The sequence below is a fragment of the Tursiops truncatus genome, chromosome 19 (assembly GCF_011762595.2).
Source record: "Tursiops truncatus isolate mTurTru1 chromosome 19, mTurTru1.mat.Y, whole genome shotgun sequence".
In the NCBI taxonomy this organism is placed as follows: Eukaryota; Metazoa; Chordata; class Mammalia; order Artiodactyla; family Delphinidae; genus Tursiops; species Tursiops truncatus.
Genome location: NC_047052.1, coordinates 34,035,278 through 34,057,621, shown reverse-complemented (window position 1 = coordinate 34,057,621; position 22,344 = coordinate 34,035,278). Strand labels below are relative to the sequence as shown.

The 22,344-nt window shown below is 53.0% G+C and overlaps 1 protein-coding gene across 6 annotated transcripts in view; it reads right to left on the bottom strand.

Annotated features, from left to right (window-relative positions):
* The window catches only part of ZNF423 (zinc finger protein 423), a 329,875-nt gene that overhangs the window by 42,326 nt on the left and 265,205 nt on the right, over positions 1–22,344 (bottom strand). Inside the window, exon 5 of one of the 6 annotated variants that reach the window (XM_073795611.1) lies at positions 17,938–18,063. The exons of the other annotated variants lie outside the window; for them this stretch is intronic. Coding sequence (XP_073651712.1) covers positions 17,984–18,063 — 80 coding nt within the window. The 3' untranslated portion in view covers positions 17,938–17,983. Of the gene's footprint in view, positions 1–17,937; positions 18,064–22,344 lie in introns of those variants that run through there. 6 annotated transcript variants of the gene reach the window in all.

Here is a 22,344-nt window from a genome sequence, read left to right as displayed (position 1 = left end):
ATACAATTAACGGGACAGGCAGGCTGCAAAACTCTTACTGTCACCGACCCTGCCAGGGACACATGAATTACCGCTGCTTCAACTACAAGGGCTGTCTCTGCGGCTGACATCGTTTTTTCCCCTACCAAGATCATTTTGTAAAATGAGCACCAGCAATGCAACAAAAACCCAGACAGCTACCCACATGCACACAAACACAGGGCACCCATGCAGGCGGCTGGTAGCACCACTTTTTTTTTTTTAAGTTTTCCATCCAGGTAGACACAGAATTGTCCCTGCAGCTCCTAATACTTAAAGCAAGAAGACCTACTGCTCAGCCTGGAAACTGCAATTCACCATGAAAAAAGTGACAAGACTAGAAAATAATAACTGACTGCTATTGCAAAGTTTTCAAAAGTATGCATCTGCTGGATGTGAACTGTCCAATATGGTCATGACTCAAGGGGCTATTTAAATCTAAATTAATTAAATAAAATTAAAACTTCAGTTCTGCACTTCAAGTGTGCAACAGCAATGCGGTTAGCGGCTACCGAGTGGGATGCCGTAGAAGGTTTTCATCCTGGCAGAAAGTTCTATTGGCCAGCGCTGTGCACATTGCAAGCGAGGCAAGGGCAGGGGCTCTCCCCCGTCTTGTTCGACACCATAATCCCAGAACCGACAACAGCGTGTGGCACACAGCCGGCGCTAGATACTTATTGAGTTGTGGTATGTGCGTTTCCCAAATGTTGTAAAGAACGCCTCATCCGTTTTGCCTGTTAGTGTTTATTACAACTGCTCTGCGTGGGAAATGCTCAGATGTGAACTTCTCTGACCTTCAACTTAAACCTCTACCCTGATAATTATGTGGTCGCTTTCCCCGGGGCAGAGAAGAACACAGTGGATGCAGGAAACTTCGAGAGTCACGAGGTTTCTCTGAAGGGCACAACCCAGATAAATGGGTAACTCTGACCCATAGGTTGTGAGGTGGGTCACTAACTAGGGGTCACTAGCTCGTCAGGGGCCCACCTGGCACCCCACCGCTGAGCAACCCGCGTCTTCCGCTCCCTGCATCATCCCGAGAAACGGCAGAATGTCAGCAGACGGAGGACACCTATGGGCGGTCAAGGCCAAGAGAGAGAATGACCGATGCAGGGAATTCCCACCTGTACACTGGCTCAGCCCCACCGCTCGGGAAGGAAGTGTCTGCTCGAAATTGTAAGGCTTACCGGTGGTGTGCGGTTCCCCGGTTCTGCTTCTGCACGTTACATCTCAAAGCACCAGGTTTTTTCTGTGACCCGAGTAAAATGAAAACTGGGCATTCAAAGGCCACATGGAATAAATGAATACATTCAAACCAACAATACACCCTTCACATCGTCACACGATCCCCATCATAATACCCACACTGAGCTGCCCTGGGGGAGCAGTCCTGTCTTCAGTTCGGCTGAGGGGCCCCAGGAGCTGGCAAAGCTCGGCGTTGCAGCCCGGCCCTCTAAGGCGTTTCCTTAGACGGAAGTTTCCTCTGGTCCGCTCTCCCCGCGCCCCCTCCTCGACCATCAGCACCAAACTAACACCTTGCTGACGGCAAGCACAGCGCTCCCGCCTTTCTTTCTTTCTCCAACAGACCCAGACAGAGGCCTGCCGGATCCCCCAGGCTCACTTCTGACATTAACGCGGGTTTCTTCACCTCCCAGAGCCGAGCTCTCCCACACAGCTACCTGGGATGCCTTGGGGCCAGCACCCAGAGACCAGGTGGGGCTCTGCCATCTCTAGGCAGCTCAGGTGCCGTAGCCCAGCTCCCAGAGGCCGGCCAGTCCGCCTCTGCCCACAGCCAGCTCTGTCCACACCCGGTCGCGCCTTCACCCGCCTACAGGATCCCGAAGCCTGAGGTCTGCTCCCATCCCACCCACCACCCCTAGCCCGAGGGGGCAGTTAACTGACAGCACCTGACAGCCCCTACCCCTGGAAGAACAGGGGACACGGGCAGCCTGTGCAGGAGGAGGAAGCAGACGAACTGCTGAGAGGTTGGGGGGCGGGGGTGGAGGCCACCCCCATGCAGCCCTCCACCCTCCACGCTGGCCCAGCAAGCGGAACAGCTGCCATTAGCTGTGATGAGAGGCAGGCAGCTCGAGGCCCACGCACCGCGGCAGGAAAATGTCCCTCTGTACAGCTCTGGCTGGCATCTCGCCTTTTTGCTTCTTGGAAAAGACGGCTTCATAGACACTCTCAGAAAAAAGCACATCAACGCCTGGCCATTCACCCTTTGCTCTCTGTCCTCCTGGCCCGGCTCACCATGCCTGCCCGTCTCTCCCCGCTCAGTCCATCCCGAGCACAATGACTGGATAATCCTCCCCAGGCTCGACGGCCGTCATTTCACTCTCCTCCTCAAGAACCTTCAGTGGCTCCCTTTCTCCTAGTGAAATCTCAACAGCCCAGGCCCCACTAACCACACCCTATTTCCAGCCACACCCACACCCCCTGCCACACTGGTCTCCTCGCTCTCAGGACCTTGCTCACTCCTGACTCTGCACCTTGATACAAACAGTTCTCCGTGCTTTGCCTCTGTCCTTCCAACCACGACGTTCCAAGAGAAAGTCCTACACAGGCATTCGAGTCTCCGGTTCCACTTGCACCAAAAGCTATTCATAGTTTTGTGAAATAAAAAGCGGTCTTTCGGGCTTCCCCGCTGGCGCAGTGGTTAGGAATCCGCCTGCCAATGCAGGGGACACGGGTTCGTGCCCTGGTCCGAGAAGATCCCACATGCCGTGGAGCAACTAAGCCCGTGCGCCACAACTACTGAGCCTGTGCCCTAGAGCCTTCGAGCCACAGCTACTGAAGCCCGCGTGCCTAGAGCCCGTGCTCCGCAACAACAGAAGCCACCGCAATGAGAACCCGCACACAGCAACGAAGACCCAATGCAGCCATAAATAAATAAATAAATAAATAAATTTATTTATTAAAAAAAAAAAGGTGGGGGGGGGGTCTTTCCAAAAATTCGTCCCTTTGCTTAAGCTAACTTGACTTGCTGTCACCTGCAACCCAAACAGTCCTGGCTAATAAATTCCCTGAAGACAAAAACAGCATTTTTTTTTTTTTACTTGTCTGGTGTTTCTAATCGGGCCAGACAAACATGAGGTGCTCAATTAATGCTAATACTTTGGTTGGTCAGTAGATTCGTACCCCCGTCCTCATGGCTCTGGACTCTTCCCTGGAGCATGCAGCCTGGGGGTTCCCGTACTCAATGCTGTCCCAGACGTAGGAGCTCAGACACACGGCTCTGTGTCCACAGACACCCTCTACATGCCTAGGATCGAGTCCCGATAGCATGCGGATGGTGACAGAGCAGGACCCAGTCTGCCCTACGACCCTACCCTCACCCCAAGAAACGTGCTGTTCTCGGGGCTGGACACAGCCCCTCACTTGCTCACTCGGTGCACTCAGCCAGCACAGCACGTGGAGAGAAGTGTAGGTTCAGAGCCAGTGTTCGAATGCCCCTGCTGCCTCCTACTAGCTGTTGGGTGTTGGATGAGTGATCAAATCTCCCTGAGCCACAGTCGCCCCAAATGTGGAATGAGAACCGGCACAGGACCGACCTCATCGGGCTGTTGTCAGGGTGAATGGCCTCAGAGCACCAGTGCTGTTATTATTATCACCACCATCACTGTTGTTGACCGTGTCAGGTCTGGGTGAGGCCCTGGGGTAACAGGTCAATGAGACACTATCCGTGACCCCCAAGCTGCTCAGGGGTGAGGAGCTTGGGAGGCCAGATGAAGGGACCTGGCGTGTGTGACAATGCAGTCACCCAGAAACCCTGAAAATACCCCAGATTGGGCCCTTAAGGACCCCTGGGGTGGGGGGTGGAGCTCTAGGGGAGACGGATGGTTGGCAGCCTCTGTAGGGGGAGCAGCTGAGAGGAGTTGGGTGCCCAGCAGCCCAGCCCGGCCCATACCAGGGCCCTGGATCTTCCTCACTGGCCATGTCACAGCCTTGCTGACCCAGCACCCAGGATGCAAGTGCCTTTCCACTGGAGGGCAGAGGCTCGGTGTGAGGACACAGGGTCCCCCTGTCACTGAAAGGCTTGTTCTGGTAAGATGACGCTTCCATCCCCACTGGACATGACCGGGAGATGGACACACACACACACACACACACCCCTCCAGAACCCATTTCCAGTTCCCACAAATTAAAGCAGTTCTCAGTACAGTACTTCCCACTGCAGCAAAGGCCGTAGCCCCAAGTTCACCCACAATGTTAACCTCAGAATCTGGGGGCGGGGGGGAGGGGAGGAAATCCAAAGCCTTCACTTCATGCTTTAATCACACCCTGAATGTACAGAGGCCCAACCTTAACGACAATCCAGAAACCACAGGCCAGATTCTAGCAAAGTACCTTGAATTCTGGTTCCAAATTCAAGAGCGTGTCTCCAACGAGACCCCTCCAGGCAGCACAGTGCCTGGCCCTGTCCTTGCTTCCGTCTGGACGGCAGAGCTGAGAAAAGCAGGAATCCCATAGGCCTTCCGAGGGCTGCATATGTGTCGGCAGGACTGGGATCCAGCATGAAAACAGGGCCCAGGTGGCCTTCTGCCCAGGTCATAACAGAGCTCACCTCCCTGCCTCCCCGCGGGCGAGGCCCTCCCCTGAATGCCCTCCGCCCCTCCCTGCCAACAGCAAGACGTCTTCAGAGCACAGCTCAGGCTCCCACCTCGACAGGAGCGAGTCCTGCCACCTGCCCCCCTACCTCCAGACTCATACGGGACCCCTGCTCTTTGCACCCGAGACCTGTCCCCACCTCCTCGGTGCACTCACACATGTTCCCGCCTCTCTCCAGGTACCCAGTGCCTGGTAAGAGCCCGCACACAGTGGGCAATCAATCAGTGCTCACTCAACGGAAGGCGGTTCTCAAGAGACAAACCAAAGTTAGTCCCCGTGTATCAGAGAGAAACACCTTCTCTAAGGGGACAGTGCGTTCTCACTGTCTCCCGCCTCACACCCAATTAAGTGGAAATAAGGAAAACCAGGTAGTCAACACAACACAATCTTATTTTGGAAATAAAAAAGAAGGGGGGGTATAACTATATTAGTGTGTGCTTATTGAAAAAATTGCTGAAAGGGCACAGGCAAAGGCGACAGAGGGTCATCTCTGGACGGCAGGATACATTTCCTTATTCTCGCTTGGCTGTACAGGCGTCCCTCGGAATCCACAGGGGATTATTTCCAGGAACCCCGCAGGTGCTCCTCGGATGCCCAAGTCCCTTACCTAAAATGATCTGATGTTTGCATATACCCAGTGTACATCCTCCCATAAACTATAAGTCATCTCTAGGTTATGTATAATACCTAGTACAATGTAAATGCTTTGTCAATAGCTGTGAATACAATGTAAACGCTACTGAATAGTTGCTGGTGCCTGCCACAGTCAAAGTTTTGCTTTCTGGAGCCTTCCAGATTTTTTTTCCTGAGTTACCTCCCATCTCCAGTTGACTGATTTCATGGAACCCACGGATAGAGAGGGCCAACTGTATTTTCTAGTTTTCCTGCAAAGAGCGTGGACAGCTCTTGTAATAAGTAGAATAAAAGCTTTTTTAATAAAAAAAATTTAATCCACTGATTAACGATTAAGACAATGACGGCAAGGCAGTGTCCCCTCTCTGGCCCCGGTGTCCCCATTTATGAGAAGAGGGGGCTGGAACCAGAGATTTCCATGGCCCCACTCAGGCCCCGCTCTGTGTTTTTTTCCATCAGAGACTCTGGGCGGCAGCCCCACGCCTCACTCAGGCAGCTTCTCACTGCCTGCTGGCCCCCATCCGGTCCCCGCCTCCATGGGGGCAAATCAGTCCTCTCACCTAGGTTTGGTTCCATCATCTGTCAAGTGGGATGGGCAGGCCATTTTCCAAGTCTGGGTTTTGCCACTGTGTCCTGGCAAGTCAACTATCTGTGCCCCAGTCTCCCCATCTGTAAAATGGGAATGAAGTTACAGAGGCATTGGTAGAGCTTGGAGGGCACCTCCAGGCTCTCACAAGCACCAGCTCCTTCACGTGGCTGTGAAGGTGCTTTGAAAGGTGTGAGTGACCACCCGCATGTGAGCTGGTGGGATCTGTTGCAGGCTCATGCCTCAGAGGCAAGGGAAATCTGTCTGATACGATTCGTGACCACAAAACCAGAGGCCGGGAGGTGTGGGGAGATGGGAAGTGAGGCTCCAAGTGGGCGAGAGATGCCAGGGGGCCTTATGACCCTTCGTGACGAGGCCCCTGCAAATGCTCAGAAATGCTGTGGCTGCCTCGGCCTGGGTCTAGCCTGGGCCTGGCCCACGGGGAGAGGCTGCAGCTCCAGAGGCTCGTCAGGCCAGAGGCAGCCTGCCCAGATCTGCACCCTCCGTGAGATTGAAGATGACAGGCTCTGGGGGCCGGGAGGAGCTGGGTCAGAGGAAACTTGGCAAGGAGAAGGGCGAGAGGGGCAGCTGGGCTTACAGGGCCTCGTGGCCCCCAGCCTCTGGAGGGCCCAGCGGGGGCCCCCCCTCAACCCTCAAGCCTTTAAGTGAGCTCTAAATGCTCCTCGTCCGAGGCTACGGTCCTATCGCTGCCCCTTCCCATGGCGCCAGCTCCCAAAGAGACAGTAGAAAGTGATCCAAAGATCCAATATTTGTATTCTGAATGCTAATTTGACATAGAGGAGTGGGCATGGGGGAGCGTTTATAATCAGTACTCCAATAAGCCCACAAATGACGCCCGTATTTTATAAGCTTGTTAGAAACAAATCACCCCTCAGCTGATATTTACTTACTGATGAATCATAAAAGGGCTCAATACACAAAGAGTAAATCCGAAAAGAATGTCTTTCTTCAGTCCCATCTTCGGCAGCAATGCTGGAAGGTGGGCCTCGCCCAGCCTACACCCCGCTCCCCACGGCATGTGCCCAGCCCCCCACTCCCGCCAGCCTCCCCAGGGTGGCAAATCACTGGCACCAGCCCCGTCTCCATGCCCACCACCCCCCCCGCCCACCCCCATCGACTGGCCTAATCTGGGGCTCGATCCAACGCTCTGGAGGCAGCTCCGTCCTTCTGCCACCCCCGGAGTCCTCTGCGGGAGCAGATCCAATCCAGCTAATTTGCATAATGATGAAGCCCTCCAGTGTGGGCTGGATCTTAAGAGGGTTGGGAAGAAATATGCCCTGTCCTTTGGAGAGGCACACGGAAGGCTCGGTGCAGCCCGGGAAGAATGGGGCGCCCGGTGGGTGGACAGGGGTGGCGAGGAACCGGCATCTCGCTCGCCAAGGACAGCTCAGCTCTGTCGCCCGCTGAGCCTGTGTCCAGCTGGCCCAGCAGAGAAAGGACTGCCCAGGGCTGTAAGCCAGCAGGAAGTGAGGTTCAGAGTGCCAGCTCCAGATTCAGGCCGAACAGACCCAGGTCAGAGTGACTGCCACTCACCGGCTGGCTGACCTTGGGCAAGTCACTGATCTCTGGGGATCTCAGTAGGACCAGACGAGGCAGCCCGTAAAACACTGATTAGAACAGGCTGGTAGAATGCAACAACGGTCAGCCATTATTATATTCATAGCATCATTATTCTCATCCCTGCATTATTGGGTCTGTCCGTCCATTTGTTTATTCAGCAATGCCAGGTATTGTGCTGGGCAGGCCAGGAGACACAGGGACACACATCCCGCCTTTGAACTGCCTCCAGTGACAAAACCATCTAAGGGTCCGGAGGTGAGGGCAGTGCTTGCTAAGGGGGCACACGGGAGCTACTGGAGGGCCGTTCAGGTTCTCCTCCTTGGTCTGGTTGTGTTCCGTTTCTGGAAAGTCCTCAGGCTGTACATTTGCAATTTGTGCATTTTCCTGGATGGACATTATATTTCAGTAAAGTGTTTTTTTAACGTCTTGTCTGGTTAGGAAGGGAGATCAGCCAGGTGTGTGCATAACACCAGGCAGGAAAGGTCAGCCTCTTAAGAGGGACGGATAAAATATTTGGGATGCGAGTCGGGGCAACACCAAGAGGGAAGAAATTCCTTCTATGAGAAGTGAGGTCACTTTAGCAGGTGCCTGGTATAGTGGGTACTCAAGAGATTCCTGCTGAATGAGTGGGTGAGTGAATGAATGAATGAATGACTTCCTGGAAGAGGGGGCCTTGGAGGAACACGTTCTGAGATACAAAAGCAGGGAGGGCGTTCCGGGGGAGGGGGAGAGGCTCTGCAGCGGGCTTGCTCCAGCGGACACATGCTCACCAGGCCAGGTGCCGCTGGCAGCCGTGATCCTGGGAGCGGGGCCTCTGCCTCTGCTGGGCTCACAGTCTGGGGGAAACCAGGCATCCAAGAAGCAATTCCCAGGTTATCAGATCCCTTTTCATTCTGCAGAAACTGACTGAGCACCCCAGTGCAGAGTACAGTGCTAGATGCTGGGGACACACAGGTGAACAGGACGACAGGGCCCCTGACCTCCCCGGCTCACTGTAAGTCGTTTTTTAAAAAATCTGGTGTGAAAAATGTATCAAACCTGACACTAAGGCAGCTTCATAAACAGTTAGTCACTAATCGTCACAGTGATGCTATGAGGCTGGGGCTATTTTTATTCCCATTTTAAAGATGAGGAAAGTGATACTGAATGAAGTTAAGCAACTCGCCTAAGATCACAGGGCTTACCGAGAGGCTGACCCAGCTGGAGCACAGCTCTCACTCTCTGCCCTATTTCTCGGTGGCTGATCAAAGAGGCAAAAATGACCCCTCCCCTTGGCCTCTACAGAGCACCTGCATACCTGTGCCTCTTCCACAGCCCTGGGAGTAAGCTGGACAGAGGCACCATTCTTAGTTCCATTTTACAGATGGGAACACTAATTTTCTGAGCACTGGGTCACAAAAGGTAATAAGTGACAAAGGAACTGGACCCCAGAGGCTCAACTCTGTGTCCATGCACTTTCCCCTGCCCAATGCTGTTGGGCAGGTGAGTGGAGACCATTCAGAAGAAGAGGGGCCTCTGGTTAAGGGCAAGCCCAGCACCTTGGGGCACACGGTATACACGCCTGGGCCCCGGCCCCCACAGAACCACCTGGTCCCACTGACCCATCTCAGAGCCCATGAACTACGAAGGCATCGTTCCCAGCTCTGCCCACCATGCGCCGGCCGGGGGGACCCCCAACTCCACCCACTCACTGCCTCTGGCCCCTTGAGAAGAGCAGCCACAGCTGGAGCAGCAGCTCAGGCTGAAATGATCCTCCAGAGCTGCCTGTGAGCAGACATGGCTGCTCTAAATGGCGATTTTGCAGTGTGGAGTGCAAAATTATTTTCCACGGCGCACGGGGAGCGGGCAGAATGGATCTTCTTGGGCTGAGCTGCAGTCCCGCAGCCAAGCAAACCTGCACAGACTCTGGCCGTGACTGGGCTCACTGCCGAGCCCCAGCCACCGCAGCTCTGAGATGGGACAGGACGCCTAATAACTGGTAACGTTTACTAAGCGCTGACTATGTGCCAGACGTTATGCTAAACACGTTCCCTCTGGGAGGAGCACATAAAACCTCTACGAGGAGGTAACAGGAGGCGACAGCGCCCAGGCATTCCAGCCCCAGAGCGGTGCTCTTAACCCCCGGGGCTGTGCTAACATCCTGACCATTGGTAGTAGAGGGATAAAGGCAATTAAGTTCAATACTTAATTTCTGTTATGGTCAAAGCATAGGGCCGGGTGTTGGGAATATAAGCATGAATAAGAACTAAACTGTGTGCAAGGAGTTTTACATGATTAAACCCACCGATGCAGGATGTCTTTTCACGAAGATGATTTTAAATGATCGAGCATCTGCTCAGCACACAGTAAGTCCACAGTAAATGTCTTCTAAGAAAAAAAAGGTTAACATTTTTTAAGGAGGTCACGTTTGCTTCCCTACTGGTTATTCTCCGTTGTTTCAAACCAACTCCCCACATCCACTCAAAACAGTGACTCCCTCCACTTCCAAAGAGTGACTTTTCAATGAAGAAACTACCAGCAGTGTGTCCTTGCATGAGTCGCTTTCCCTCTCTGAGCTCAGAGTCCTCCTTTGTGAAAGGAGAAGGTGGGGTTAGAGGACTCACAAGGTCCCTCAGGGTCTAGGTTATTGGGATGCTGGGGCCAGTCGCCATATCCTGATTGTAGAGGACTTTATCAGAGAGTTGGAGGATATAAAGGAATAAGCATGTGAGAATTTCATTAAAAAGTTCAAGATTCAAACTTGAGGGCAAGGGCTTCCCTGGTGGCGCAGTGGTTGAGAGTCCGCCTGCCGATGCAGGGGACACGGGTTCATGCCCCGGTCCGGGAAGATCCCACATGCCGCGGAGCGGCTGGGCCCGTGAGCCATGGCCGCTGAGCCTGCACGTGACCTTGGAAGCTCAAGACGTCATGAAGAGGCACAGAATTAAATGTCAAAGCTGATAGGCTAACGGCAAAAAGCTGAATTTGAATGCTTTTAGAACATTCCCTGCGCTCCCCACCAATCCCTATTGCTTTATACTCCACAGCCCCACCCTTATCGGCCTGCTCCTTAAAGGCCATCAAGTGTGTGACCCCCGTTAAAGAGAATTCATGTTTCAAAAGCAAAGCCAGAGGGAGGAAGGAGCACATCTATAACTGGGAGGCACGAATGCCTGATGCCTACAAGCTGTGTGACCTTAGGAAAGCCAGCTAAGTTCCCTGAGCCTTAGTTTCCTCACAGCCAATAGTGGGCACACATCTGTATCTATCTGATATTCTTTCCCGGAAAACAATCGGCCAGCTTTCCAGCACTCCCATCACCCTGAAGAAAATCATAAAGTTTGGGAGACGCAATGGAGACCTGTATCAGTCAGGACAGGATAAGAAACGTGCAGCGCAAGTCACAGGGGCTGCAAACAACAAAGGTTTAGTCCTCGTTTGCCCTTCACGTCCACTGCAGGGGGATCTGCTCATGGAAATCCCTTCGGACACCGCAGGACAGGAATCACCTTCGCTTCTGACACTGACAGTCCCCGAACCCCAGGGAAAGAGGGAACTCTGGAGGGTCTCACCCAGGCGGGGCAAAGCTCTGGCCTGGGAGTGATGCCAGCCACCTCCACTCACAGCTCTCTGGCCAGAATTAGCCACTAGTCCCCCAACCAAGACAAAGGGGCCAGGCTGTGTAACCCTAGCGCGTTCCAAAGGACAACTAATGACTGCCACGTTCACAAGCAGAACGATGATGCTCAGCAGAGAACTCTAATCTCAAGCCGGGAGTCAGGAAGGGAAGAAAGAAAATGCAACCCGGAAAACCACAGTGGTGACAAAGGCTCTCAGACAACATTCCAACTTGCCCAGGCCCAGGGTTTGGAGGAGCAAGAAATGTGCGCCATGCTCGCTGTCTCCCTGGGTCAGCCCCCGAGTGGCCGGTGGGCCTGGATCGGGAATCTCCAGTCCCCACGCCCTCTCCTGAAGGCGGAGGGGGATGCTCTCCTCCCTGCCACCGGCTCTCCAAAGAGCACCCCAGGTAAATGCCAGGTGCCGTCCTGGGGCTTTCTGCAAAAGTCGCTCTTGATGATAACGGCTTTCAGAGGTGATGCGACCACACGCCTGGCATCTGAACGTCGTCGGAGGCAGGTGTTGCATCTCTAATTAGGATGGGGATTTTTTTCACCCCACACAGAATTTACATAATTGAGAAGGAGGTTACCACGAGGACCCTCCCCACCGATTGTGTGTTTTCCAGGTCCTCCTTCCACTTTCCCTTGCACACTTCAAATTTAAGGGAGAAATGAATCGATTTGAATTTTTTGAAATTAATTATCATCACTGCCACGGAAAATGTATCTGCTGCCTTCCTTCGGGAGTTGAGAGAGGAGGGGGGTGACCTCGTGTGGAGAGGAGCCCTGGGAGGTGACACACGTCCCTCGATGCACTCTTAAAGAAAAACCCCACCTCTCCCGACCTCACCAGCTGGCTCTCAGAGCACCTCCCAGTTCGGTCTGAGGATTCTTTGGAATTTTTTTAGCACCAAAATTAGTGCTTTAAAATGTTACTTGCTACAGTAAAATTCATCAACATTATTATATACCATAGAAACCGCCATCCCAGACAAACGCACGACATTAAAATTTGGTCTAGAGCTCCCCAGGGGAAACGTTTGCAGCAATTTGTATAACAGTTTATATATTTATGCTATTTAATGGTACAAAGCAATAATTATGACTTCACTCACTGATAAGCAATGGCATTACATAAATCTGATGCAGATTTAGAACATGCCAGCTCTGACACCAGTGTACTAGTTGTAAATTATGTTACCGTTAAAAAAAAAAAAAAGGTCCAAGCAAATATGAAGGAGCAGCGGGAAACTAATAATGCATCTCCAGCTGTTCCAGTTAACCTGCAAATGTGGCCATCTGCACCTCGGGAGGAAGAAAAGGGGAGAAGATGGCGAGGCAGAGCAGGGAGAAGCACAAAGCCTGCCCCGGACGTCGGACCAATGACCTTGCTCCACACGCAGGCCAACTGGGCCCAAATCAGGCAAGGTTCCCTAAGCCCGAAGGGTCCTCCCTCTGCTCCTCAGGCGCCCACACCCAGACCCACGCTCCTGTCCCCTGGCCAAAAACAGTCTCTGGAGTCATCGTTCCTTTCCCTGCCCTTGCGGGAGGCTGAGCTTTCGCCTCTGAGTCCTATTTACTGCAGCACCAGACTCACCAGGCAGCTTTCTTTATAACTTTTTCACTTCTTTTTCTTTTCATTTTTTTTTTTTTTTTTTTTTGGAATTTTAACACTTCTGCCCAGACCCATCTTGCATTAAGAAAAGGTGGGGCAGAGGTGGTGGCTGAAAAAGCGGTCATCGGCATGGAGAATAGTGTGCCCACTTCACATGGCTCCAGATGGAGCCGCGGGCACAAAGGCTAGAACCAGCAGACGAGATGGGAACGCTGTGGCCACAGGTCACAGATCTGGGCAAGACCACCCACCAGGCTTCCGAGCGCCACAGACGAGTGGTTCCCATGCTGCCCAGGGAGTGGCACATGGCAACAGGGATGTCCCTGCCCGTGGCTCACCCCAGCCTCCACCCAGATGGCAGAGCGCTCCCCCGGGCAGGCTGGAGGCTCTTCCCCGGGGCGGGGACTCCCCGTCAAGCCCGCGTCAGCTGTGGCTCCCCGGGACTGTCCTTGGGCCCTGCTGGAGAATGCGGCACTGCAGACCACGACGGCTCTCCTCCCCTCCAGAGGCTGGCAGAGGAGGAGGGTCCTGCACCTCGCCTTCTGTGTCTAAGGACGTAAGGGCGGCTGCAGCACCGACAGCCGGCACGGAGCACGTATTGTGTGTTCATGCGCTGCACACTTCACATGACCCCCTCAGCTAATCCTCATAACCGCTGCGCTGGGGACTGAATCATTCCCATTTTACAGATAAGGCCACTGAATCATGGAGAGATTTTCTGTAACTTGCCCCAGATCAGCTCAGCTAGTGAACCACACTTATAAACCGTAAGGTTCAGAAGAATGTGTGTAGGCCATCGGACCTGTGTTTCAAATTTTTAAACTGCAACCCTCAGCACGAACTATATACACCATGACCTAGTCACATACTAACACATATACGTAACCCCGCCGCCACCGCCAAATTAATGAAATTACACTTAAGCTCACTAAGTGTGATGTACTCTAGCAGTTTCTTTCCTTCTGCTTTTGCTTTTCCTTCTTCCTTTCGTTTACTTCCCTTCCTTTCCATTCTATGCCACTGCTGGGCTCTGCTCTGTCTAGTTCCTCTTCTATTTTGTTAGCTGTGACCATCCAAGTTGATTCCATGATTTGCTAACGGGTTGCAGCTTACAACTTGAAAAGCACTGGCTATTTCAACTCCCTCGTTTTACTGAAGCAAAGCTGAGGCTCAGAGAGGGAAACCCATTTTGCCGGGGCCACACACTTTGTGGCCCAGCCAGAAGCAAAGCCCAGGCCTCCTCCAGCTCTCTTTCCACCAAGCCCTCCAGTCCACGTCATCCCTAAGCCCTTCCGGGGCTCCCCAGCGCCCACTTCTGGCCACAACGGGGATAAGCGGGCCCCGGGCCTGTCAGGTCCCTGCCCTTAGCTGGGGACAGAGAGGCCACTGTGTACATACGAGATGAAGCAGAGGGGGAAACAAGGAGGCAGCGAGAGGAAAGGGCCCCCAAGAGGGGCTCCCAATTCATTCAGTCAACAATTTGGGGGAGGGGCTGACCCAAAGAGTCTACCTTTGAGGGTGACAACCCACTGCCCCCGCAGCCGGCAGGGTGGAGAGACACAGTGTCCTCCACAAGGGCTAGCGCTCGTTCTGCTGCCTCCTACCGGAAGCCGCCATGGCGGGGTGAGGGGAGCTGGCTGTACTGCCACAGACACCGAGGAAGGAGGGAGCAAGGCGACCCTTGCAGGACCACAGGCAGAAGCCGCACTACCTGTCTGAGGCCTGACTCTCCCCAGACGTCGTTACATCCCGTTTCCAGGTGGGTCCCCGAAGGAAGGCCCTCAGGCTGAGACAACAGGCCAGGGGCACGGTTCCGCCCTCCCTCCTGCTTACAACTCCCTATCACTGTGACAGAATGATTCTGCAACCAAGAAAACACCACTTTGGGCTGCTCCGATTTCCACAGACTTTCAGCAACCCCAGTTCCAATGTCTAGCCATCAGCTTTCCCACCGGAACGTTCCCAAAGCCCCTCCCTTCCTTCAATCCCATGACATCACTCCCTCTGGCCAGGTGTGGGGCATTGGGTCCTGCCAGTCTCTCAGAGCACAACTCCACCCGTTCCCCCGCACATCAGCTTATTCACAAGACACACTCTAAGTATTGAGGACACGGTCTTTTTATTTTTATGGTCTAAGCAGCATCAATTCCAAGAACTAGAAAAACAGTCCCTCAGTGGGAACCTATTCAGTGACTCGCCTGGAAGGTCCTGGAGGCCAGGCTAGTAGCTCTGTATTCTTAGCAGCACGAGGACAAAGGACAGCCAGGCCTGAGGGCTGGGGTCAGGCCTGTACACACTTCAAAACACACAGGGTGCGTCTAAGCTGGAATCCAGACAGTGGAATTGGTTAGGAAAAGCCGACACTTTCTCCACTGGAAGGGCGAGGAGGCCCTCGGGAGCACAGAGAGCTCGAGTGAGCTCACAGGGAGGGAAGAGGAGAGCGGACCCCCAACTCTGGGGCACCTGGAAGGAAGGTGTTGGGGCAGGGGGATGGACGAAGCGGCCTCCAGCTCTGGCCACTCGACACAATGTGTGGCCAGTACACGCTCAGCCCACAGCTGTGGTTCTCTTTCAGGGGTCGCATCATCTGGGAGTTATTTTGTAATTAGCCGCCAACGTTTAAAAAAAACACACACACAAGAAATTTTATATTAAAATCTGGAGTTTTGGTTTCTCTTGAACACTCAGGACATCTGGGATCCCCACGATGCAATCCCCCCGGACGGCAATGGGAGGCCGGGTTCTCTGCTGGGACACGGCAGCCCCCACTGTCTCACACACAGCCCGTGTCACTTGCTTTCGTTAGTGCCTGGTGACACTTGAACTGCCAGGTGAAAAGAGAGCAAAGGGGACCAGGGTTTCAGCCCTCCCTTCCCCGACTGACTCACTGTGTGACCTTGGGCAGGTCCTGCCCTTCTCTGGACCTCAGAGAAACCTGAGCAATGAAGGGGGTAGAAATCAACCACTCGTTCCCTCGGTGCCCCCGTGATACCATGTCAGGCACCACCTTCAAACGGGGCAAGCCGGGTGTGGTTTCCTGGTGGGGAGCAAAGCTGGGGGACAGGGAGGTGCCGGTGCGGCCCTCGCAGTCAGCACCACCGAGCCCGGCGCCATCCCTGAGGCTGTGCTGACGCCGCTCCTCAGCAGCTTGATATGAATATTGTGTCAGAGATAGGAGATATTAAGAATGACAATGCATTATTACTGCAGCAGGGAAATCTCCTGGGTCCTGGAGGTAGGATTTCGAAATCCTCGGCCAAAAATCAATAGTAATGCCCAAGAATTTATAAAAGAAGCACGTCAGTCTGCATCTGAGAAGACACACTTTAGGTTTCTGGCTAAACCAAAGGGACAAGTGCAAGTGTGTCATTCTGGAAGGGCAGGAAGCAAGACGCAAAAGCCGCAAGCAGCGTCCCAGGTGGTGGAAGGTAACTGCTAGGCTCCCACGCGGGGCCAAGATGCCACCAGGCAAACAGAAACCAGCGGCACCCCCGGGGCTCTCTGTGACCCCTCCCGGAGGCAACAGGGATGCAGGAGAAACCCACTTCTGCGACCACTCCTGGACCCACTCAGTCCTGGAAACCAGCGTATATGGAGAGGACAAGAACAGAGAGGAGGTCTAGCCTGGGGTACCAGGTCTATTCCTAGCTGTAAAATGGGCATCAACTAGTGGTCCCATCTTTCTCGTGGTATTGCTATGAGATCAAAAATTAATTTTAAAAAATCAAACGTGCTTTAGGAAGCATTAAGACCCAACAGAAAGGGCACTGGCTCGGAAGGCAGAAGCAGCTGGGTTAGAATCCTGGCTGCATACTGGAGGATGACGGTAACAACACTTACCTTGCCCCATGGGGATGTTTAAGGGTTGGAGGTGGGACCTCACAGCATCCGCCACAATACTGAGTCTTGATACAGTTTCAATATTATGATCATTGTTAAAAATATAAACAAATATCAGGTATTACAGCATTCCCACTTAGATGTATTTCTTAATCACAATCACTCTTAGCAGATTAGCTGATAGTTTTAAGACTTCTCATGCAATACTGTCGTTCGCTGGTACAGGGCTCCCCAGATCACAAAATGTTTCCGTAACTTTTTTCTTGAATGATGCTGACTAGATGAAGTGAGAGAAAGATTCCCCATCTGACAGGACTCTGAAGCCCCCAAAATTGACGGGACTGCACCAAGGGCACGAACCAAATCAGAGACAGGAAAGAAGGATGCCTCCATCCTGCCTTGGAGGCAGGGAGGACCCCAAACCTCTGCAGTGACCGACCCCTACCTCCAGTGCCCATTCCTGTTCTGGGCTTCCTGTTCTCCCCAAAACAATGCCCTCTTCTCTCTCCTATCACTGTCTCTGTAAGGACTTAGAATATGACACATCCAACTGTGAGAACACCAAAGGGGATCCCATCTGGCTCTCAACTCTGCAGACCCCAAAACTGAGGCCGCGAGAGGGCAGGCAACACCACAGCTGCTGACTCTGCATTCTCAGTAAATGGACAAGGAGTTCGAATACCTGCCCAAGTGCTTCCTTCTTCCCCCAATCCTAGACTCCCAGGGTGATGCAGCCCGGCACAGCAGGATGGGGAGTGCCGTGAGCAGAAAGTAAACACCCGCTTCTACACACCTGCCATATATGGGGGGCGGGAGCCGGGCACCTCCAGCCTCCACAGCCTCCTTTCATGGCCATGCCTGAACAACGTCTCCTAAGAGGTGACAGAGCTCCCCAAATTCCAGTTACCTCCCGAACAGGTTGGCTGAACACCCTCTCCTACCTCGCCCTGTCTCAACCATCTGAATTACAGTGGGGTGCTCTAAGTGCCAAGAATCAACAAGGTACTGCTGGTGTCCTGAGGGCCAGCCCTTCAAAAGATACCGACTTGGGGGACTTCCCTGGTGGCGCAGTGGTTAAGAATCTGCCTGCTGGGCTTCCCTGGTGGCGCAGTAGTTGAGTCTGCCTGCCGATGCAGGGGACACGGGTTCGTGCCCCGGTCCGGGAAGATCCCACATGCCACGGAGCAACTATGCCCACACGCCACAACTGCTGAGCCTGCGCTCTAGAGCCTGAGAGCCACAACTACTGAGCCCGTGTGCCACAACTACTGAAGCCCACGCGCCTAGAGCCCGTGCTCTGCAGCAACAGAAGCCACCGCAATGAGAAGCCCACACACTGCAACGAAGAGTAGCCCCCGCTCGCCGCAACTAGAGAAAGCCCGTGTGCAGCAACAAAGACCCAACACAGCCATTAATTAACTAACTAATTAATTAATTAATTAAAAAAAAAGAAGATACCGACTTGGGATTTTTCACTTGTTTTCAGAGATTACAGTTAAGTTAGTACAATCCTGCAGCATCATCTTGGCCATGTGAGGGCAGAGGCTCTGATTTTCCTGGATGGTTTTTAGTTGGCTTTTCTGATGATACAAAAGCATTGTGTGGTTATCATAGGACATTTGCAAAGTACAAAAACAGATAAAGATCACCCTCAACTCTACGTCTCACAGAAACCCATAGCCAAGATTCTGATTCACTTCCCTCAGAAACAAATCTTACAAGAAGTTACACGTGATCTTGACAAAACCACCTGGCACAGTGCCTGGTATACAGCTGGCACTCAACACGTGTACTTTGAAGAAATATGCAAGAAAGCAGTCAAAGAATAAGTGAATTAGAATATAAGTAGCAATGAGTCCATACAGTCCAAAGAGCGTCTTCAAGTGTTAAGGGCTTTGGCAAGACAATAATTGGGATCTTGGATACTTCAACAAGGAGTTTCATTTTCTTTGGTGTTTTGTATGTTTATTTTATAATTAATTATTTAAAAAATTGTAAGAGGCCTCATGCACATGAGGCAAACACGCCTACATTAAAAACAGGGCAGGTGCAGATACGTGAGACAGGAATTTCCCCCTCAAAACAGCGACTGAAAACAAAATACACTGGCCATTTCGTAATAGTCCTTAATGCCCACATCACAGGCTCCTCCTGCTTTAATCCCAGACTTTGCTATGAGGCAGAAGCCCCTTGTTCCCAGGAGGAACCTCTCCAGCCAATGCCTGAAGCTCTAAGGAGTTCAGCTCAGGCTGTGGGACAGAGTTTGGCATACAGGTGTCACGCGGTACGCAAAACCAACACTTACTGAGTCCTTACTATTTTCCAGGCCCCGTGCTAAGCATTCTGCATGTATTATCTCATTTAATTTTAGCAACGTGCTTTGACTAGCGTTTACTATTTTCCCCCATTTTACAGATGAAGAGGATTAACTCACAGGCTGGGTAGCTTGCCCAAGGACACAACGTTAATAAGTGATGGAGGTAGGATTTGAATTCAAGAGAACCCCTGCTTTTAACTCCTACACTATAATGTCTCAGGGATTATAAATGGATCTGTGGATGGATAGATGGTGGATGGACAGATGAATGGTTAACATGGAGGGTAGACAGACAGACAGACATGTGAGTGGATGGTAGACGGATGGATGAGTGAGTCGGTAGATGGATGGTTAAGTGTATAGGTAAATAGATGGGTAGACAGGCGATGGGTGGATGGATGGATAGCTGGATGGATGGTGGAGAAACAGGTGGATGGATGAATGGATGGATGGAATGGGGTGGATGAGATGGGCAACAGTCATGCACCAGCCCAGGTCTGCTTCTTTCATTTAATCTAATGCCTTGTCACTAGAGCGTAAACAAGGTGACCCAAAAGACTGCTCCCATCAAAACTACAAGAACATGAGAGCCACAGGCTGGCTTCCCTCTCATCTCACCTAGGAATTATCTTCACCCAATGCACCCAAGGGCTGGGCTTCCAAGCCCACCAGGCCATTGACATCTCCCTGCCCCTGGGAGCTTTCCAATTGTTGGGGGTGGAGAACTTAAATGACACCAGGGAGAAGGCGAGCCGTGCACAGGGGCGGGGTGGTCAGTCCACCTTGCTCGGAATATTTGTTTTCACACCGAAGACCGACTTGGGTTTTTGCTCATTTCCAAATACTCCCTGTGGCTCTCCTCACCCTTCAAGACAGAGCAGAAGTGTTATTACCTCTTCTCCAAAGCCCTCCCCTTCCCCAAGAGAGTGCTGGTTGATGTGCTAGCTGTCCTCTCCCACGGGATTATAAACGTGAGAGGGGAGTCTTTGCCCCATCAACTCCGAGGCCCCAGCTCAGCACTCTGCAAGCAGAGGGGCGCCATAAATGTGTGCAGTTGACTCCAACGTCCCGAACTGAGACTTCCAAGGGCTCCAGCCACCCTCCGCCCCTCCTGGCCATCAGTAAACAAGAGTCCGGCCACCAGGCTGCAGAATTAACCACCTGCAGTTACTTCTTTATCCACAAGAGAGCACAGTCTTGGAGCTCCACACAAATTCTTTTGTAAATGCCTGGTGTACTTACCACTGTATAACTCAAAAATTATAATTAAAATGTCTTAGCTCCCGTATTTATAGTAACATTTAAACTACTGTGCTTTCTTGAAGTCAGTCATTTACTTGAGAACCACACACTTCATGGTGAACAGATCTTTGAAACAGTACCGCGGGGATCGAGGCCAGGCACATGTAACTCAATATATGTCAACAGCTGTAAAAATATAGGTGGGAGAAGGCAGGAAAAAAAGCCATGAGCCCAGATCAAGTGCCCTGTCTCTCACATCTGACTGTTTTCAGCAGCTCCCTCCTCTTCCAAATAATTGGGCCATTTTGGTGCCCGCTGTCCCACAAGGCGGGCCCTCTTTGAGGCTGGATGATCAAAAAGGTTATAAATGAAAATGATTTCGATGTTGGCGGCCTGGAGAGTGACCAGGGCGTGCGCGGCGGCAGAAGGGCCTGTTCTAATCTTACCAACTGCACACCGCCTTCCAAGAGTCTTCCTAGGGCGCGAGCAGCTCCCCAGGGCGAGGCCACGGTAAATTCCGCCTAATCCCTTCTGCATACAAATGAGCCCCTGGCAGGAGGAACCGGGCCAGACGCCGCAGCCCAGCCCCGCTCCTACTCCCCGGGCCGGCTGTCTTAGCTGAACAAACAATCGGGCGACGGTGGAGGGGGCGGCAGGCTGGGCGGAACCCCAGGGCTGGGCACGCAGCGCCCCGACCCCATCGTCTGGCAGTGGGTAGACAGGAGCTTGGGTGTCGAAGGGCAGCATGGCCAGAGGCTGGACCAGATGAGGGAATGGGATGTCCGTCAACCTAAGGGCAGCGGGAGGACCCTCTCTTACAGGGCCCAGGGAGCTATAAGGCGATGTGGTGCTTAAGTGGGCGCCCAGTCCTTCCAAACGCACTGGATTCACCAAGAGGAGGGGGCTAATGTCCCAGGAAGGGCACTCGGGTGTCTGAGGGCTCCTCCTAACCCACCAGATGAAGGGAGGTCGCAAGCAGGGGTTCCGGGGAAGGGCCAGGAGGGAAGAGGTTCCATCCTGAAGCTTCCCTCAGCATCGGCTCTTCATTTCCACCCAGACAGGTTGCAGCTACCCTGCAGCGAACTAAGTCAAGTGCTGGATGCTACATTTGAGCAAAGGGCCCCCGGGCCTGGGAATCTGGGGGCCCCAAAGCAGTAGAGGGATGGCTCCAGAGGGGCCAATCCTCAAATGGGGAGACAGCCCAGAGAGGGGATAGGATGTGTGTCTGGTCACAGAGAAAGGGAATGAATCAGCCGGCACCAGAGTCGCACGGGGTCACTTTGCAGTGTGACAGTCTCTGACATCAGTTGGCCTGCAGTAAGATGGAAGCAAGGACTGTTCTTGAAATCAATTCCAAGCCCCGAAGTCAACTCTGTCGGGCAGGTGCTCAGAACTTGGGCTCAGGGATGGACCTCGCCGGGACAAAGCCCACGGCTGCACTGCATTGGACCCTCCCAGCCTCTGTGCTGTGCTAAGCGGCGATGTAAATGAGCTAACATATGTACAGCATTTAAACTGTGCTTGGCATTTGGGCACCCAAGAAGTATTAACTAGTGTTGTGATGTTCACCCCGCAGGGGGAGAAAGTCCCGCGGCACCTCTACAGGTTCATGGTCCTGGCTCCGGGCTGGTCTGGCTCTGAGTCCCTTCCCAACTGGGCTGGTCCAGGATGAGAGGAGTGGGCCCAGATGTGGCCCAGTGGACCCTTCCCAAGGTGGAGGGGCCAGCATCCCTTTGCTCAACAGTGGACCAATCAGATTCAGGCACACGTGCATAGCTACACATCTCAAAAGTTATCATTTGCCCAAATTTGCCTGTGAATTCACAAACGCACACATGCGCGCACACACACACACCATCCCACATCCACATCTTCCCTGAAACTCAGCGGGAATTGCACATTTTGAGGACCCAGTTAGGCTCGGCGTGTATTTGGCAACCTTTCAACCTCCAGAAGACATTTATTTTTACAACGCTCTCCAGCTGAGAAATTACTAGGTTCCCGCACGCCGCTGAATCGTCTTGGCATCGGGAAGCACCGAGGTGTACCTGGGAGTGAGGAAGGGGGACCCACTCGGCAAGGCTTGGCCACAGCTGTCGTGACCACTTGGAAAGTGGGTCTCGGGGACTGTCCAAGGTGGGCCCAAGTCCTGAGCTCCTCGGGAACCCACTCCCAGCCCAGGCTGCCCCCAGGATGGGTAACGCTGGAGGTCTGAGGGCCTCTTCCACTGTCCATCATCCCCTGTGCCCCTCAGCGCCACTCTGAGAGGCAGGTGTGTGTCTGGGGTGGGGTGCTTTCTATC